This window comes from Dendrobates tinctorius, unplaced genomic scaffold (assembly GCF_039654945.1).
Source record: "Dendrobates tinctorius isolate UK_male_01 unplaced genomic scaffold, ASM3965494v1 ptg000158l, whole genome shotgun sequence".
Taxonomy (NCBI): domain Eukaryota; kingdom Metazoa; phylum Chordata; class Amphibia; order Anura; family Dendrobatidae; genus Dendrobates; species Dendrobates tinctorius.
The window spans coordinates 3,016,427-3,035,689 of NW_027361825.1; the positions used below are offsets into that span (position 1 = coordinate 3,016,427).

General features: G+C 47.6%; 1 protein-coding gene across 3 annotated transcripts in view; it reads right to left on the reverse strand.

The window, feature by feature from the left end:
• Window positions 1-19,263, reverse strand: part of SLC44A4 (solute carrier family 44 member 4) — a 91,308-nt gene that overhangs the window by 26,139 nt on the left and 45,906 nt on the right. For all 3 annotated transcript variants that reach the window (XM_073548780.1, XM_073548782.1, XM_073548781.1), the window contains 3 exons: window positions 15,098-15,176; window positions 7,076-7,175; window positions 6,865-6,981 (listed from right to left, as the gene is read on the reverse strand). In XM_073548780.1, coding sequence (XP_073404881.1) covers window positions 6,865-6,981; window positions 7,076-7,175; window positions 15,098-15,176 — 296 coding nt within the window. The remainder of the gene's footprint in view (window positions 1-6,864; window positions 6,982-7,075; window positions 7,176-15,097; window positions 15,177-19,263) is intronic.

Below are 19,263 nucleotides of genomic sequence, written 5' to 3' on the forward strand. Positions count from 1 at the left end.
CATTAACTAGGGGGGAGAGAAAATGTCTGAGGACAACGCCAATGCAGCGGCGGACGCTCCCGCAAACCCCTCAGCGACGCGAGAAGTAACGCCACCGCAGCGGTCCCCATAATGCCGCTGTCCATGCCCTACATACCGGGAGCGGCCTGGCTACCGCAGTACTCGGGTGAGTCACATACCCTGAGTGAATTTAAAGAGAGACTGTGCAGTTTGTTTGAGATGTATCCTCTATCTGAAAGCCAGAAGGTGAACATCCTTATTGGGCAGCTAACAGGTGCAGCACAGAGGGAAGTAAAAGCCTGGCAGGACACTGATAAAGAGACTGTCAAAAAGATTTTGGCCAAGCTAAAAAGCACCTTTGACACCGGCCCTGCAGCTGAAATCAAGATGAGGTTCTTTGGATGTAAACAGAAAGTGCAGGACAGTATAAGGGACTATGCTCTTAACCTGCAGGAGGCGCTGCGAGCCGTCAAGCAAATTGATCCTGACAGTGTGAAAGAGGAAGACAAACTGTTAAAGGAGCAGTTCATTTAAGGACTCCTATCCAGTACCCACAGAGCACAGCTGCGCATCATAACCCAAAACTCTGACCTGGACTTTGCTGGTTTCAAGGACAGGGCTATTTGGGTACTGCAGGAACCAACTGTCAACCGTCCAGCGCCCCCTGGGCGCCCAACAAACACCTACCACCAGGAAGCAACATCTTTCTCTTCCATCCCTGTGGAGGCTGATGCACAGACTCTGGATAAAGATCCAACTGAAGAACTGCGTCTTCAGGTCCAGGAGTTGACCAAAGGTATGGCTGCACTTACTAAAACAGTGCAGTCCCTGCAGGTGTCCTCCAAGGAGAAGATCCAGCTTGCTTCCAGTCCAGAGGATGTCCCGTGGCTCCGGAAAAGGAGAACCCTGCCACTCCGAGGGAGGAACAACAATCACTATGACAAGGATGGACATCCCATCTGTCGTCACTGCCACAAGGCAGGCCATCTTGCAAGATTCTGTTATTTAAACGAGCAACCGCTAGGGCGGAGGGCCAACCCCCAGAAGTAGGACCACAAGGCCTAAGGAACTGGCGAGCCAAGTATGTTGGAGGGAGACCGATCCTCCCTGTGGTGATTGACGGCATCCCCATGAACGCTTTGCTGGACACTGGCTCCCAGGTGACTACTATGCCCTATATCCTTTACAAGCGGTATTGGGCTGACTCTGACCTCACCCGTGGCCCAAGTGATGAACTAACAGTAGTTGCCAGTAATGGCCAGTCTTTACCACAAGTGGGATGTAAAGAAATTACTGTTCAAGTGGGGAGGGTGGAGTTAAAATCTGAAGGTCTGATAGTTGTGGATATTGATCGACGTGAATGTAATCCCATGATGACTCTTGGTACAAATGTAATTGAAAATTGTCTTTCTGAGGTTATTGTCTTGTTGCAACAGGTGGCTGAGACTGCTGGTTCCAGTGAACAACGAGTCCTGCAGAAGGAGATCAGAGCCCTGATGCAAAGACAGCAGGTAGAACTCTCTGGTGGAGAAATTGGCAGCGTCAGAGTGAGTGATGCTTTCCCCATTGCAATACCCCCCAGATGTGAAATGTTGATTTGGTGTCGGGCAGCCATAGGCCTCAGAGGAAATTATTACCAGGCATTGGTAGAGCCAGTATACTCTGATAGTAGGCCCACTGTCCTGACAGCCAGAGGGGTAGTTGATGTACGTAAAGGGAGAGTACCTGTATGCCTTTTGAATTGTGGGGAGGAGGAGGCCACAATACCTCGGTACGCCACAGTTGCTAAGCTGCTCACTGTAACAACGCCATACAGGCAGCAGAGCCATTGGTCTCATCTGATCAGGTGGAGGACAATGGCTCTGTGAAGCAGCTGGAGGAGTGGTGTCAGCAACTGCAGGTAGGAAATGACTCTACGCCCTCCTACCAAAAAAATGGGGTTTATAGAGTGACCCAGGAGTATGAGCGGGTATTCAGTAAACACTCTAGATTTTGGGAAGGCAAAAGGGGTTCAACATAATATCCCCACTGGGAATCATCCACCCATTAAAGAAAGGTACCGGCCTATACCCCCAACACAATACCAATGTGCCAAAGGTATGTTGAGAGAGATGAAGGAAGCTGGGGTTATCAGAGACAGTTGTAGCCCCTGGACAGCTCCAATAGTTTTTGTAAAGAAAAAGGATGGTACCATGAGGATGTGTGTTGATTACAGGAAAATTAACAGCATTACACAAAGATGCCTACCCTTTACCTAGAATTGAGGAGTCATTAGCCGCACTTAAAACTGCTAACTACTTTTCCACCATGGATCTCACTAGTGGGTATTGGCAGGTTCCCGTGGCAAAGGCAGACAAGGAGAAAACAGCATTTACCACCCCAATGGGTCTCTGTGAGTTCAACTATATGCCATTCGGGCTCTGCACCGCCCCAGGAACATTTCAACGGCTGATGGAGTGCTGCCTGGGACACATGAACTTTGAGACAGTCCTGTTGTACCTTGATGATGTCATTGTTTTCTCCAAGACTTATGAAGACCATCTGGAACACCTGGCTGAGGTGTTTGAAGCTTTGTCCAACTTTGGCCTGAAGGTGAAGCCTTCCAAATGCAACCTCCTGAAGCCCAAGGTACAGTACCTCGGTCATGTGGTGAGTGCAGAAGGTGTGGCACCAGATCCGGACAAAGTCAGTGTCATCCGGGACTGGCCGAAGCCCAGTAACCTCCATGAAGTACGCTAATTCCTCGGACTGGTAGGCTACTACCGAAGATTCATCAAAGGCTTCACTGAGATAGCCACCCATATGCAAAATATTCTGGTGGGACAGTCCAAGAAAGCCAAACAGAAGAGTTCCACATTTGAATGTAATGAGGAACTGGAGAGGTCCTTCACCCAAATGAAGATGGCTCTCACAGGAGAGGAAGTGCTGGCCTACCCAGATTATGACAAACCGTTTGTGTTGTATACTGATGCCAGCAACGTGGGACTAGGAGCAGTACTGTCACAGGTACAGAATGGCAAAGAAAGAGTGATCTCCTACGCCAGCAGGAAGCTTCGTCCCACTGAAAGGAACTCCGACAACTACAGTTCCTTTACCCTGGAGTTCCTTGCCATAGTCTGGGCTGTGACTGAAAGATTCAAGCATTACCTAGCTTCAGCCAAGTTCACCATCTTCACAGACAACAACCCGTTGACTCACTTGGAAACTGCCAAGCTAGTGCACTGGAGCAGCGATGGATGGCTCGGCTGCCTAACTATGAATTTACCATCAAGTACCGAGCAGGGCACAAGAATGCCAATGCTGATGCGCTGTCCAGAATGCCTAATCTGCCAGATGCAGGAGAAGACCCTGAGGCTCTTGAAGAAATAGAGTTACCTCCCTTCCGCCGGCCAATTGCGGCCCAACGTGCTCAAGGAGTGAGGAACAGGCGGTCTGGCTTGAAAGAGGTCACCCTAAATCCTTTGCCCCATCATGACTGGGCAGAAACGCAGGATAGCGACCCCGCAGTCCACCTGGTGAAGGAGCTACTGTCACAAGCTGACTCACGCCCAGAGTCGGATGCTCCTGAAGAAACCCAGCAATTGTGGAAGGAGAGAGGCCGGCTGTTCATTTATGAAGGAAAGCTGTGTCGGAGTAGTATCAATGCCCGCACTCATGAGCTGGTCTGGCAGGTGATAGTCCCAAAGAGAGAGGCATCAATGGTCTTGGAAGCATACCACAATGGAGCTGGACACTTTGGATGGAAGAAGTTGGAAGCATTGCTCCGGGAGAGATTCTACTGGGCTGGTATGAGGAAAGCCATTGAGAAAAGTGGTGTCGGGAGTGTGGACAATGTAACCTGCGCAGAAAGGATCGAAATAGCCAGAGAGCTCCTCTTCAGCCAATAGTAACCAAACAGCCACTCTAATTGGTCGCCCTGGACCATGTGAAACTGGTCCCAACCCGTTCAGGCTACATCTATGCTCTTACCATCGTTGACCACTGCTCAAGATTCCTGGTAGTTGTGCCTGTCAAGGATCAAACAGCCAAGACAGCAGCCAGAGCATTCCAACAGCACTTTTGTCGACCACACGGATATCCCGAGCGAGTGCTTACAGATCAAGGTCCAGCCTTTGAGGCAGAAGGGTTCCAGGAATTCTGTAACTTGTACGGTTGTAAGAAAATCTGGACAACACCGTACCACTCACAGACCAATGGCATGTGTGAACCGTACCACTCACAGACCAATGGCATGTGTGAAAAGATGAATCAGGTGGTGATCGACGTGCAGAAGACCTTGCCTTTGGAAGAGAGGAATCTGTGGCCAGTAAAGTTGCCAGATCTGGTAGACCTCTACAACCACATTCCTGTGAATTCCACCAACTGCACTCCAGCCTACCTAATGAGAGCGAGGCCTGGTAAACTGCCTATTGATTTGGATATGGGAGTCCTTACACCTGAGGTGACGTCACCAGATGCTGACTGGGATACAGAAAGGCAGCAACAGTACCGTAGAGTACAAGAGTGTGTGGAAAAGAGTCTAGCTCAGGCAAGACAAAAACAAGAAAGGCACTACAATCAGCATGCACCTGCAGTTCCCTTGTCACCAGGAGAACAAGTCCTAAAGAGGAAAAGGAGAATGCATAAATTAGATGACCAATGGTAAGCTGAACCCTACACCATTCTACCCTCAAACTTTGACAATACCAAGGTGTGCCTTATTAGTAAAGATGGAGGAGAAACCTCAGCAGCAATATCGAGGGATCATTTGAAATTATGCCCTGACCAGCTAAAAGAAAGAATGGAAGAACAAAATACGGTAACATCCAACCCATAGAAGAAAAGGTCAGCACTATACTTGGAGAATTCGCTGCAAATTGGACTAAAGTAAATGATGCTATAGTGGTGCAAGTGTTGACATTTCCCCAACTTGTAGTACAAGAAGTAGTGACTCAAGAAAATCCTGAAAATCAGGAAAATCAGGCAGCAGATGCCACACCAGCAGTGGAGCCAGAGAACCCTCGCCCACAGTGAGTAGAAGTGGTCCTAGGAAATCTAGTATCCCTGTGCTACGCAGAACCACCAGTAGTGTATCCAGTACATCACACACTACACCAGTAATTAGCATCAGGCAACCAGTAAGATCCTCAACCACGCCAGTGTTACGTAGATCTACCCGTACTACACAAGGTATACCGCCCATCAGATATCGTGTATAGATAAGTTCATGTAAATGTTGAAATTGTGTGTATATATGTAACTGTTCAAGTTTTGTGCCTACAGATATTCTGCAAGAAATCCCTTTTTGAATATTCCAGTTTAGTTTTGATGGACGTTCTGGCCACAGGACTGTGTGTGGTCACTACCCTTGTAAATAGTTTACCAATTGCCCAGGAATGGACCATGGAAATTGATGCTTGGACTTATCATTAGGACTAATTTTGGAGCTTTTGGTTTTTGTAAATTTTTCTTTTTTCTTAAATCTTGTAACCTTCATATTGTTTATATGTTTTTCATTTTTTCTTTTATCAGTCCAGGAGTACTGACTTCACTAGGGGGGAATGTGGCGCCCCCTGGAGTATGGTCGCCACAGTGGCATTACCTTCCTCCAGGGAGGGTGATGTCAGGCTTGGGGGCAATGAAAGGTCTCTCGAACAGGTAACCATATCATGTAACACAGTTCCCACTCCAGGCCAGCAGAGGGAGCTCTGAACCAGAATTGGGGGAGGAGTGCTCTCTGAGGGCCAGGAAGGGAAATTAGGAGTTAGTGTGAGGAGGGCAAAGAGTGTAGACATGTGGAGAGAAGCTGGAGGTTGAGCTGAGGATAGAGAGCTCCCTCCCAGAGATAGCGCATGATCTGGAGCCTGGTCTCCACGGTTGTATGGATACTGAAGGTCCTGCAACAGAAACCAGAGGAATAGGAAGCTGTAAATGCTCTATTCCCAACTAAGACTCGGAGGCACAACAGCGATGGGTGAGCCAAGAGAGATAGAGGGCTACAGCTGTCTGACATACGAGGTAGTTCTAAGAGAAGATAATAAGGAGGAACTTCAGTGTAACACAGTACTGGATGTACCTCAAGCCAGCGCTAGGAAGGAGACTACACAACCCATCTGATAGAGAGATCCCTGAGTTGCTTCCAGGCTAGCCTGCTCCTGTGCCATCTGTAACCAGGACCCTGGACTGCGTTTGCCAAGTAAAGGTAAAGAAACTGCACCCTGTTGTGTCCTTGCCTTCTTCCTACAAACTCTCCGGCACTGCTACATCTCTGTGCCAGACACTGCACCCTCGTCCCCAACACCTATCTACACTGCCCTGGGACCAACAGCCCTGCCTGTGCAGGGCTATAACATCATTGCTGCACCCCACCATCTGTCCCAGAGGATCTGTCTGCAGCGTCGGCTTAACATCTTCATTGCCGAACACCACAGGTGGTGTCACGAATCACTTATAAACTTTATTCCCAACTCAACCCCTTTTACATGGGCGCCCAGGGCCACGGACCGGGTCACCGCTGCTATGACAATTCCATCTGAGAGACTCGCTCGGTACCGAGTACCCCACAGCCCTGGGAGGGTGACCCACAGTCACTGTGTACATACATTACACTACTGATCGCTGATCCTGAATTACATCCTGTATTTAAACTCCAGAGCTGCACTCACTATTCTGATCCACCACAGATCACTGGAGGTCCCAGAACAGGACACACGGTGCTCGGCTGATTGTCAGGGATCCTCATATGAAGATGAGGGTGTCCAAAGTGGAAAATTCGTATAAATAGGAAGACCCCCTGTCCGCTTGTGTAACGATCCAATCTGCCTATACTCCATGTAATCATTGCATCGAGTAATAACGGTGCGCACTGCTCCTCCGCATACTGACCAGTTCTGTGGTTGTTAGATTAATGCTGGGCTGACAATACTCTTGAATGAATGCATCTTTAGGTGAGGCCCAGAAAGACGTGCCTCTGAAATCCTGCGGGCATTCCTTCACACAGACCTGAAATGCAGGGAACAGGCAGGGAAGGGTTAAAGATGGCAGGATATGAGGGGTATGGGGAGGAAGGTGTATGAGCATGGTCATGGACACTTACCTGGGTGGTGGGGCACTGTAACCCATTCATAGCTGACGCCAAGATGCTGGTGCCCGTGATACACTTCAGCAGGTTATAGTACAGCAGGTAAGGCTTGTTCCTGCGCAGAGAGAAATAAATGAGAAGATGCAGAGGCGAAACCCTCCACGGCTGAAAAGTGGGAGGTGCGAGAGAGAAGCAGAGATATAAAGTATGGATCATCTGGAGACAAACAAGAGTAAAGGGCACAGGTTTGACTGTGCACAGAAGTCACCAAAAGTCCTCAAATTACCAGTAGGGAAACAGACTGTAAGATGCCAGGATTTATGTAAAACCGCCCAAGACTGGGTGCTCCGACTCAGTTCCAGGCTGCTCCCTGGGGGTGGGATTTAAACTCACTGCATACATAGCCACTAGGGGAGCTCACTGCGTACTCAGTCACTAGGGGGAGCTCAATGCTTACACAGCCAGTAGGGGGAGCTCACTGCATACACAGCCACTACGGAGAGCTCACACAGCCACTAGGGGGAGCTCACTGCATACACAGCCACTGGAGGGAGCTCACTGCTTACATAACCACTAGGGGGAGTTCACTGCATACATAGCCACTAGGGGAAGCTCACTGCATACAAAGCCACTAGGGGGAGCTCACTGCATACACAGCCACTAGGCAGAGCTCACTGCATACACAGCCACTAGAGGGTGCTCACTGCATATGCAGCCACTAGAGGGTGCTCACTGCATACACAGACACTATGGAGAGCTCCCTGCCTACACAGCCACAAGGGGGAGATCACTAAATACACAGCCACTAGGGGGAGCTCACTGCATACACAGCCCTTAGGGGCTGCTCACTGCATATACTGTACAGCCACTAGAGGGTGCTCACTGCATACACAGCTTCTAAGGAGAGCTCACTGCATACACAGCCACTAGGGGGAGCTCACTGCATACACAGCCACTAGAGGGGCTCACTGCATACACAGCTACAAGGGGGTGCTCATTGCATACACAGCCACTGAGCTCGCTATATAAGCAGCCACTAAGGGGAGCTCACTGGATACACAGCCACTAGGGGACGCTCACTGCATATGGGTCGCCCTCCCAGGCTTCACCCAGGGCTGTGAGGTACTCGGTACCGGGCCGGTGTCAGAGGGAGATGTGTCACAGCAGCGGTGACCCGGTCCGTGGCCCTGGGCGTCCAATATCAATGGCAGATGATGTTTGTAATGTAGTTTATATGGAAAGTTCGTGACGCCACCCGTGGTGTTTGGCAAGTAAGATGTTAAGCCAACACTGCTTGCAGATCCACTGGGACTGATGGTGTGATGCAGCAAAGATGGTGTAGCTCCCCACAGGTGGAGCTGTAGTTCCAGGGCAGTGTAGGCGCTATGGATGAGGATAGGTGCAGGACGGTGTGGATGCTGGTACCCAGATGTAGCGGTGCTGAAGGTGCTAGTGACGAATGAATGGAGGACACCAGAGCTTGCAGTTTCAAAGCTTTACTTACAGTTCGTGGTACCCACTGGTGCCTTCCTCTGTGCCGTGTTCTCCGGGGTAGAGACTCAATCACCCTCCCGGGCAATTCAGGGCTCTCCTCTCCAACACTCCGCCAACATGTGCCTTTCCTGAATGACTCCTCTATTGCGCCTTTTAGTGTGAAGAACTCCAGTACCGTGGTTCCCTGAAGTTCCTCCTGTCAGATGTTCCTAACAACTCTACTTGTATGACAGACAGCTGTAGCCTGATCAGGGACCTCCTGGATCCCGGCTCTCTATCCGTGTTGCTGTTGTGTCCCAAGTCTTGGTTGGGAGTAGTGCATTTACAGCCAACTACTCCACCGGTGTCTGCTGCAGAACCATAAGTGTCCATACAACCTCGGGGACCGGGCCCCGGCCTTGCGCTGAGAACCTATAGGCAGGGTTCCTATCCAACCCACTCCTCCTCTCTGTTCTCCTACTCCTTCGTTCCGCGCTGTTCCTTCTCTCTCTTATGGAAGCTTAGGTTGCAGTCCTACGGCTCTCCACCTTTCTTACTTTCCCGTGCCAGCTGGCTCAGGTCACTGAGGCAGCTGCAGCACTCCTTCCTCCATCCCTTCTTCCAGGGATCCCCCACTCCTCACTGAGTGGCTTCCTACTCCACCGACCTTTTGTCAGACTGAACTGTAATTCTAAACTTTCCCACTCTTTTATATGAATCTCAACTCCACCCACCTCCCAGCACATCTCGTGTTACGAAGCAAGGAATCACCAGAGGTGCTCTGCTACCCTCTAAGCATGAGCCGCAATGTGATCAGTGCTGAACTATCCTGTGTGTGGGATGCAGGTGTTGGAGTGCGGAAAGGAGCTCCCAACTTACCAGGATGGTGGGGCACTACACCTTAGGAGAAGGTGCAGTACCTCTGTGGTGACTGAGCCTCAGGGGCACCACACATACACAGCCACTAGAGGGAGCTCACTCCCCACACAGCCACTATGGGGAGCACCCTGCCTACACAGCCACTAGGGGGAGCTCACTGCATACACAGCCACTAGGGGGTGCTCACTGCATGTACACAGCCACTAGGGAGTGCTCATTGCATACACAGCCAGTATGGGATGCTCACTGTATACACAGCCACTAGGGGAAGCTCAATGCATACACAGCCACTAGGGGGTAGCTCACTGCACACATACTGTATATCTACAGCTTCCAGTGACGTCTATGAGAGCGATAGAAATGCTTAGGTAGTCAGTGCCCCTAGTGGAAGCTTCCTACAGCTTTTCCAGCAGATCTACTTGCTCAGCAGGGAATATATACAGGTACTTCTCACAAAATTAGAATATCAAAAAGTTAATTTCAGCTCTTCAATACAAAAAGTGAAACTCATTATATAGAGTCATTAAAACAGAGTGATCTATTTCACGTGTTTATTTCTATTAATGGTGATGATTATGGCTTACAGACAATGAAAAGTCATTATCTCAGTAAATTAGAATACTTTATAACACCAGCTTGAAAAACTATTGTAAAATCTGAAATGTTGGCCTACTGAAATGTTTGCTCAGTAAATGCACTCAATGCTTGGTTGGAGCTCCTTTTTCATCAATTACTGCATCATTTTGCGTGGAATGGAGGTGTAGGGAAGTGGACTGACCTATGGACCTGTCTGAGGCAGGAAAGTGAATGTAAGATGTGCAGTAAATATGCTTGATGTGAACTGGCATATACATGTGGGGAGACAGATAGAAAATAGTGAAAGATGGTGAAGTACTGGGTTTTAGCCACTAGGGGGAGACAAAGGACAGCAGGAAAAGGAGACAGTGCAGTAATAAGGTTTGGCCACAAGATGGAGACAGAGCAGTGAGAAAAGGGCTTAACAGCAGCTTAAGGCTAGGAAACCGCATAGTCATGGTGGGCGGAGTTACAGGGACTCGAGAGGGGAATTCCTGGGCAGGGGAATAAAAATGGAGAAAGCGTTCCAGAAGGAAGCCAGTCCAGGGGGAGGAGCTCAGCAGAGGAAGAGACTGAAGGAGGAAGAGACGGAAAGAGGTAGAGCTCCGGAGGGGACTGGAAGGAGAGACGGTCAGGGGGGTGGCCCTGACAGGATAGCCGCAGGAGAGAGAAGGCCCGGGGGTACCAGACGGAGGACTCGGACAGGCGAAGCGCTGTGGTGGTAGGCCTAGGGCAGCCACAGCGATAGAACCGCGAGGGACATCACTACAATGGTAAGAAGGAAGGTGAAAGGTACCCGGGCCTGTGGGTACGGAGGCTGTCGTGTTGCTGTGGTCATCAGGAGGACGACCAGTAAAGAAGACCTGTTGAACGTACATCGGTTTCTGTCTCCAGTCTGTTCGCGGTGCAAAAGGACCACCCCCCAGTCGGCACAGGTACCTACAGAGGCGATCAACCTGTGGCACTGCTGAGGTGTTATGGAAGCCCAGATTGCTTTGATAGCAGCCTTCAGCTCATCTACATTGTTGGGTCTGGTGTCTCATCTTCCTTTTGACAATACCCCATAGATTCTCTATAGGGCTAAGGTCAGGCGAGTTTGCTGGCCAATCAAGCACAGTGATACTGTTGTTTGTAAACCAGGTATTGGTACTTTTGGCAGTGTGGACAGGTGCCAAGTCCTGCTGGAAAATGAAATTTCCATCTCCAAAAAGCTTGTCGGCAGAGGGAAGCATGAAGTGCTCTAAAATTTCCTGGTAGATGGCTGCACTGACTTTGGCCTTGATAAAACACAGTGGACCTACACCAGCAGATGACATGGCTCCCCAAACCATCACTGATTGTGGAAACTTCACACTAGACCTCAAGCAGCTTGGATTGTGGTCTCTCCACTCTTCCTCCAGACCCTGGAACCTTGACTTCCAAATAAATGAGATGCGAAATTTACTTTCATCTGAAAACACCTTGGACCACTGAGCAAGAGTCCAGTTCTTTTTCTCCTTGGCCCAGGTAAGACGCTCCTGGCGTTGTCTATTCGTCATGAGTGGCTTGACACAAGGAATGTGACACCTGTAGCCCATGTCCTGGATATGTCTGTGTGTTGGTGGCTCTAGAAGCAATGACTCCAGCAGCAGTCCACTCCTTGTGAATCTCCCTCAAATATTTGAATGGCCTTTTCTTAACAATTCTTTCAAGGCTGCGGTTATCCCGGTTGCTTGTGCACCTTTTTCTACCACACTTTTTCCTTCCACTCATCTTTCCATTAATATGCTTGGATACGGCACTCTGTGAACAGCCAGCTTCTTTAGCAATGACGTTTTGTGGCTTACCCTCCTTGTGGAGTGTGTCAATGACTGCCTTCTGGACATCTGTCAAGTCAGCAGTCTTCCACCATGATTATGGAACTACTGAAACAGACTAAAGGCCCCATCTCACTAAGCGATCTCGGTAGCGAGATCGCTGCTGAGTCACAACTTTTGTGACGTAACAGCGATCTCACCAGCGAGATCGCTGTGTGTGACAGCGATCAGCGAGCAACCCCCCTGCCGGTATCGCTGATCGCTGCAAGAAACCTCTGGACATTTCTTTGGTCGCTGGTCTCCCGCTGGCCAGCACACATCGCTGTGTGTGACAGGCGGGAGACCAGCGATCAGGTGTAAAAAATAATAAAAAAAAATAAAAAATATAGTTATTCTCACCTTCCGACGTCCTGTTCAGCCATCCCGCCTCTCTCCACGCTCCGGGTCCCAGTGATCCTTTGCACGAATGACCGCGAGACTTTGTTATCCCTCGAGACCGTGATATCTCGCGGTCATTCGTGCAAAGGATCACTGGGACCGGAGCGTGGAGAGAGGCAGGATGGCTGAACGGGACGTCGGAAGGTGAGAATAACTATATTTTTTATTTTGATTCTATTTTTTACAGCGATGGCCAGCGATGCCGGGCGCTCGGCATCGCTGTGCTGATCGCTGGTGAAGCTGTCTGTGTGACAGCTCACCAGCGATCACATAGCGACTTACTAGCGATCCTGACACCTTGATATCGGTGTCGGGATTGCTGGTAAGTCGCTTAGTGTGACGGGGCCTTTAGGGACCTTTGTAAACGCTTAGGAAGCCTTTGCAGGTGTTTTTTGTAAATTATTCTAATTTACTGAGATAATGACTTTTGGGTCTTCAATGGCTGTAAGCCATAATCATCAACATTAACAGAAATAAACACTTGAAATAGATTTGTTTGTAATGACTATAGAATATGAGATTCACTTTTTGTATTGAAGAACTGAGAAAAATTAACTTTTTGATGATATTCTAATTTTGTGGGATGGTGCAGATTACATCAGTCATAAAAAATACTTTTGGATGCATAGGTCATTGAAGGCTGACAGATTTGGCATGTAAATTGGACTTGCTGATTAATGGTTTATTCAGAGTTGCTGGTTAGATGAGACCAACTTTTAGGAAATACAGTGGGGGAAGTTAGTATTTGATCCCTTGCTGATTTTGTAAATTTGCCCACTGAAAAAAGACATGAACAGTTGATAATTTTAAGGGTAGATTAATTTTAACATTGAGAGATAGAATATAAAAAACAAAATCCAGAAAATCACATTGTAAATTGTATAAATTTATTTGCATTTTTCAGTGAGAAATAAGTATTTGATTCCTCTGGCAAACAAGACTTAATACTTGGTGGTGTAAGGAGGCTAATGACCATGTAATCAATGGGAGGTATGTGTCACAGAGATGGCTGCTTCCTGTGATGCAACCTGAAGTATTTTGCTTTAGTGGACGTAAGCACTAAGATGTCATTTAGTGCACCTGGGTCCGGGTTGTGGGTAGCTATGAGAGATGGGCAGGCCTGGCTACCCACATACCTCACTGTGGGTGTGGTTACAGCCTACATAATGGAAGATGTTGTTTGGCACATGGTCTGTGTCTTGGGAGGTAGAAGGCCTCCTGTGTGTGTGGCTCCAGACCGAGCCTGCGTGCTGGACATTGCCCAGCCTGTGTGCTCACAGGCCTGAGGGAGCAGAGAGCCCGGCTAAGGACATTTTGTGTTGTTTTGCCTGCACTTAAAGCAGTTTTACTTTTGTTGTTACTGCTGGCTTTATGGAGCAAATAAACCCACATGGACTTGTAAAGAAATGCACCTCCAGTGTTCCTCCTGCAGCACCTGAGTACAATCCTTACAGTGGCAAAATCCTTGTTGGCAAGCACAGCAGTCAGACATTTTTTGTAGCTGATGATGAGGTTTTCGCACAGGTCCAGGAGGAATTTTGGGCCACTCATCTTTACAGATCACCTCTAAATCATTAAGATTTTGAGGCTGTTGCTTGGCTACTAGGAGCTTCATCTCCCTCCGTAAGTTTTCCATGGGATTATGGTCTGGAGACTGGCTAGGCCACTCCATGACCTTAATGTGCTTCTTTATGAGCCACTCGTTTGTTGCCTTGGCTGTATGTTTTGGGTCATTGTCTTGCTGGAAGTCCCAGCCACGGCGAATTTTTAATGTCCTGGCAGAGGGAAGGAGGTTGTCACTCAGGATTTTACAGTATTTGGCTCCATCCATTCTCCCATTGATGCGGTGAAGTAGTCCTGTGCCCTTAGCAGAGAAACATCCTCAAAACAAAATGTTTCCACCTCCATGCTTAACAGTGGGGACGGTGTTCTTTGGGTTATAGGCAGCATTTCTCTTCCTCCAAACACGGCGAGTTGAGTTAATGCCAAAGAGCTAAATTTTTGTCTCATTAGACCACATCACCTTCTCCCAATCACTCATTCATCCAGTCATCCAGGTGTTCTTTGGCAAACTTCAGACGGGCCTGTACATGTGCCTTCTTGAGCAGGGTTGGACCTTGCAGGCACTGCAGGATTTTAAACCTTTACGGTGTAATGTATTAGCAATGGTTTTTTTGGTGACTGTGATCCCAGCTGCCTTGAGTTTTAGGTTCAAGGCACACCTTGCTCATGATCAAGGATTGAACACGATGTGAGATTTTGCATGGTGCCCCAGATTGATGTTGATTGACAGTCATTTTGTATGTTTTCCATTTTCTTACTACTGCGCCAACAGTTGTCTCTTTCTCACCCAGCGTCTTACTTATGGCTTTGCGCAGGTATATGATCTTATCACTGACATCCTTATAAAGCTCTTCGGTCTTGCCCATATTGCAGAGGCTAAAGTCTGACTGATTGAGTCTGTGGACAGGAGCTTTTTATAAAGGTGACCAAGACAGCTATCTTTAATTCAGCTAACGAGTTAATTAGTAGCATCTAACTGGTCTGTAAGAGCCAGAACTCTTGGTTGGTAGGGGGATCAAATACTTATTTCTCACTGCAAAATACAAATATATTTATATAATTTATACAATGTGATTTTCTGGATTTTATTTTTGATATTCTATTTCTCAATGTTAAAATTTACCTACCTGATAATTATAGACTCTTCATGTCTGTGTCAGTGGGAAAACTTAGAAAATCAGCAAGAGATCAAATACTTATTTCCCCCACTGTACATACCACATACATACATACATAGGTTCAGACGTTATTACTGGGCCAGGTAGTAGACAGGCTTTTGACCACGTTTTACTTGCATAGAGATAATACTTACTGGTTTTCCCCAACCCCGCAGTACATTCCAGTAGAATTTCGGGGATAGATGACCTGACGAGGATCTCCATACACCCAGGCTAGAGGATAAGAGGAAACAACATGCAGTTAATAACTAGAAGCAGAAATGCTACTATTACTGGTGAATTACTGAAGAAATCAAGGTTGTAGATCAATGTTGACTTTTTGGGAACCACTGAGCTTAGTTTTACTAAAAGAAAAGAACTGACAAAAATTGTAAGCCCAAGCCCCAATATGGTCTCTTCACAAACCTGATGATGGACTCCAACCATTGTGGATTCAATGAAAATGTTTCCAACCAAGGGGAACCCTACAACTACCTCAAAAACAAGCACAGCGCCCAGGCAAGACACACTGACCACTTTAGCCACCACCAAACCATATATGAGGCTTCCTGCCTCTGCAACAAAAAAAAAAAAAAAAAAAACACAAAACAACTGTTGGGTCCTGCAAGTTACCTTCTTGGATGTCATTCTCTACACAGATCGCAATGTCTATCCAAGTCATAGCATAGCTGTAGGCATCTTGGCCAGTTCCAATATCCAGGAGGATCTAAGTATTGAGTTAGACCTCCTAGACTCCTGGAAGTGTTGGCAAATCTCTTAGGTCCCTAGAAGACTGCTCAAAGTCTCCGAGAAACCAGAGGCTTGTATATTCATTTGTAGAATGAGGTGAGAAGAAATAGGGACAGGTTACAGATGTGTGACCCCAAAAGGGCTGTGGCATTGACTAAAAATGTTCACACCATTCATCTATTGGTTGGAGGAGCTGGCAAGTCATAAGGTGTATTGGCGCCTGATGGGATCCATAGGTCCCTCTCTTGTATAGGAAGACACCAGTGTTAAGCAGCATGTGGTTGAAGAATGGGGGCATTACAGATTTTTGCTGGGCTCAGGAGCTTCAGGTTTCTTCCTTTCCTCTTTTCCCCAAGCTTAACATAAATTCTCATGTAAAGCAAACGGACATTAATCGATCTCAATACTTGTTACTGACTCCTGTATTTTTTGGGCTGTTACTTTCGTTCAGTCACAATTTCAGCTCCATGATTGCCATTTCCTGCAAGTATTCAAGTATTTTTTTCTTTAAATGATTGTCGACTGGTTTTTGGTGGCCACATTCCACACTTGAGTTGTGTGACCGGTTCCTTCCGACATTGTCATTGCTGCCCCAAGGGGACACTTTCTACATAGTTGCAAAGTCAAAGGCAAAATTCCCCAAAAAAGTCTCCTACAATGAACAATGGAGTGATGAGCCATGAGCCGTCATACAATGACTAATTCAAGTCATGTCACAATGATACGTGGCCAACATGTGGAAGATCCATCCACCTGTGACAAGTCATGGCTCCAATCGATGGGGCGGACATTTGTCATTTGGCCTCTGCTCAGTAACGATCGACTTCTTGGATGTCTGAGGTCTTTACTTTCTGTTCAGCTTAAAGGGTTCCTCCACTTTGGTTAATAGCGACCCGTAAGAAGTTTCCCTTGACAATAAACAGATCAAATGGGTTGTCTGTGTAATGCCGAACAGCAGAGGTCCTCCAGAAACAGACATGGGATTACATCATTTTTTTTTTTCTGCCATCGGTCAAATCCATGTTATAGAACCACATGGTTTTGCTGCAGTTTTGCGCTGTAATTTGGAAATGAGTGCGTACAATAGGAACATGTGCAATAACTGCGCAACTGAAAGCTACATTGCAAATCTAAGACAACATTGAGACTGCTCGACAGACCAAGAGGTCCTCTGTAGGTTGGGGTCAGGCGAGGTAACTGTCAGCCAAAGGATTGGCAGAACCATCGTTCATCAGACAGCTATTGAAAAGTGTATGGAGATATTATACCACAGAGGCTGTGCAACACTAGCCGTCCATGGTACATTGCAAAAGGCCATCCGTGGTGCTGTAAGATGAGCCGAGTCATAGGTGTCCCGTGCCCTTTAAAGCTGGAACTATCGGGACTGTCACCACTGTTGGCAGGGGGAGGTTTCTTCTAGGAGGGAGAGACGTTTCTGTCGGACAGCAGGGCGCGGGGTATATAACAAGACCTGAGTGCGGGAATGGGTCAGACTTGGCGGGAAGACGACAGGGGACGGTTGACTCCTCCTACGCTGCTCGCGCTGACAACTTCATGTCACCCAACCCTCAGTGTGCTGACCTAAAGACTTCCTTTAATGCTATTAACTTGCCGTCTGGACCCATACTTTCAGATATCCGTGTTGTGACTGTGATAGAGGATAAAGTGCCTAGATACTATTCTGAAAGAACGCCAGTTGCCTTGGGCTGTAATTATGCCCATGTCTCGTGTCCGGCGCCATTGCTGAGGAATCCGCCTGAAAGACTGTTTCCACATTCCGACACACTCAAGTCAAGCAGGTCCGAATCCATCAGCACCGTCGGGAGACAGTGCTTCTCATATCTCCTTAGCAGAGCCAGAGACTTTGTCCACGATTTGCGACACCGACGGGAGATTTTCCAGCCTTTCCCCTGCAAGAACTGCAAGCGATAAGTAACTGTGTTTCTTTAGCTCTTATTCCTGAGCATTGTGTTTGTATGTGATTTCCTCTGCTCTTTACTGGTCTTGCCTCCCTGTGTGGAGTATTACTTGTTAATTTCCTGTTCAGTAAACCCTTGTTAACCCTTTCTCTGTCTCCGGCTATTCACTGCATCCAACGGACCTCTCCTCTTTACAGTGCTGTAAGGGGGTGAAATAATACTACTTCCTTGCTCTGCCTCCCTTATTAGTTCTAAATGATTTATGTTGTAGGGTAATTGCTGCTACCGTGTATTTATAGCTATCCGGTGGTACTGCTTCATGTCGCCATGTATTACCACCCAGAATCAATGGTATTGCCACACTTTTATATGTTTTACCATTTCCTCTAAATGTGTTGTGTTCTGTTGTACAATACTATATTTTAGATAGGGAAAGTTTAGTGCACCCTTTGGACACACTAGAGGGGGGCACTTTAGTACATGGAGTTCTTAATAAGATAGTTAAGTGTAGGAGGGGCTTCCGGGAGGTAAGGTTAGAAGGAAGTTAGTTCAGATGGGGCCAGGGCGCCCAAATGTCCACATGGGCTATAGGCCCAGGACGGCTTGGCAGCCACACAATGTTAATTAGTGAAAGTCCCAGTTATCCACAGCTATTTGACATTAGTACAGTGAGCCAGAACAGCAGATAATAGGTGGTGACTCATTGCTTGGGCGGACGCTGTTCGAACTGGAGTTGGACAGGCTGAGGAACAGAAGGAGGCTGTAGCTTCACAGGGAGCAGTACAGATGGGTCGGATGCTTTTCCAGAGGCAACTAAACCAGATGGCTAATGATCTCAAGTCTGGGGCGAAACAGGCAGAAGGAATTGTCATCATGGCAAGGTTAGGCCAGGAGGAAGCTGGGAAGCAGTCCAAGACGGTCTGGTCCAGGTACGTGCCCCATGTGGAAGATCCAGCAAAGTAAGGAAAGCTGAGGAAGCATGTAAAGAAGGATGTGTCATAAATGTTGTGACAACTGTGGATATGCTGTGTGCAGTTGTCAGTAAAGAAACCGTTCAAGTTACCATGGACTGGGTCTCAGTTACTGGAAGTCGCCTCGGAGGGGGGGTTATCGCCGATTGGGAATTGCCCAGAGGGACCCAAACCTAGAAATGCAGATACACCGAATAGTGGACTTTATTTTTCTGTGAGGGGAGGCCAGGACACTAATGCCCAGGTGTCCTCAGCTACGATTACGGTCCTGGCCAAACCATACAGTTCAACACAAAGTTCATGCAGGTTATAACACCTGTGGGTATCACACTTGTTGGCAGCTTGTATCATTCACACAAGCAAAAAGTTTCTTGTGAAAATAGGAAGTTTTATTGAAGTTCATAAAACTTCTAGGTAGAACAAAATAGATAGTCTTTCTCCGACATAAAGTTGGAAATTAAGCAAAACTGTCCACACAACAATTTGAACTCACTAGTTCAGACAAAAATAAAAAGCTTTTCACACAAGTTGTTAAGTGTTGGGCCACAACTGACCAGCACATACAAGTATTTCCGCCTCTCCACATACACACTTCGGAGGCAGCTCAGCTACCTTTTAAATGAACGGCAGGGCTTGGATTGGAGGAAAGGGAACGATCAGACCCACCCAGCTCTTCTGGCC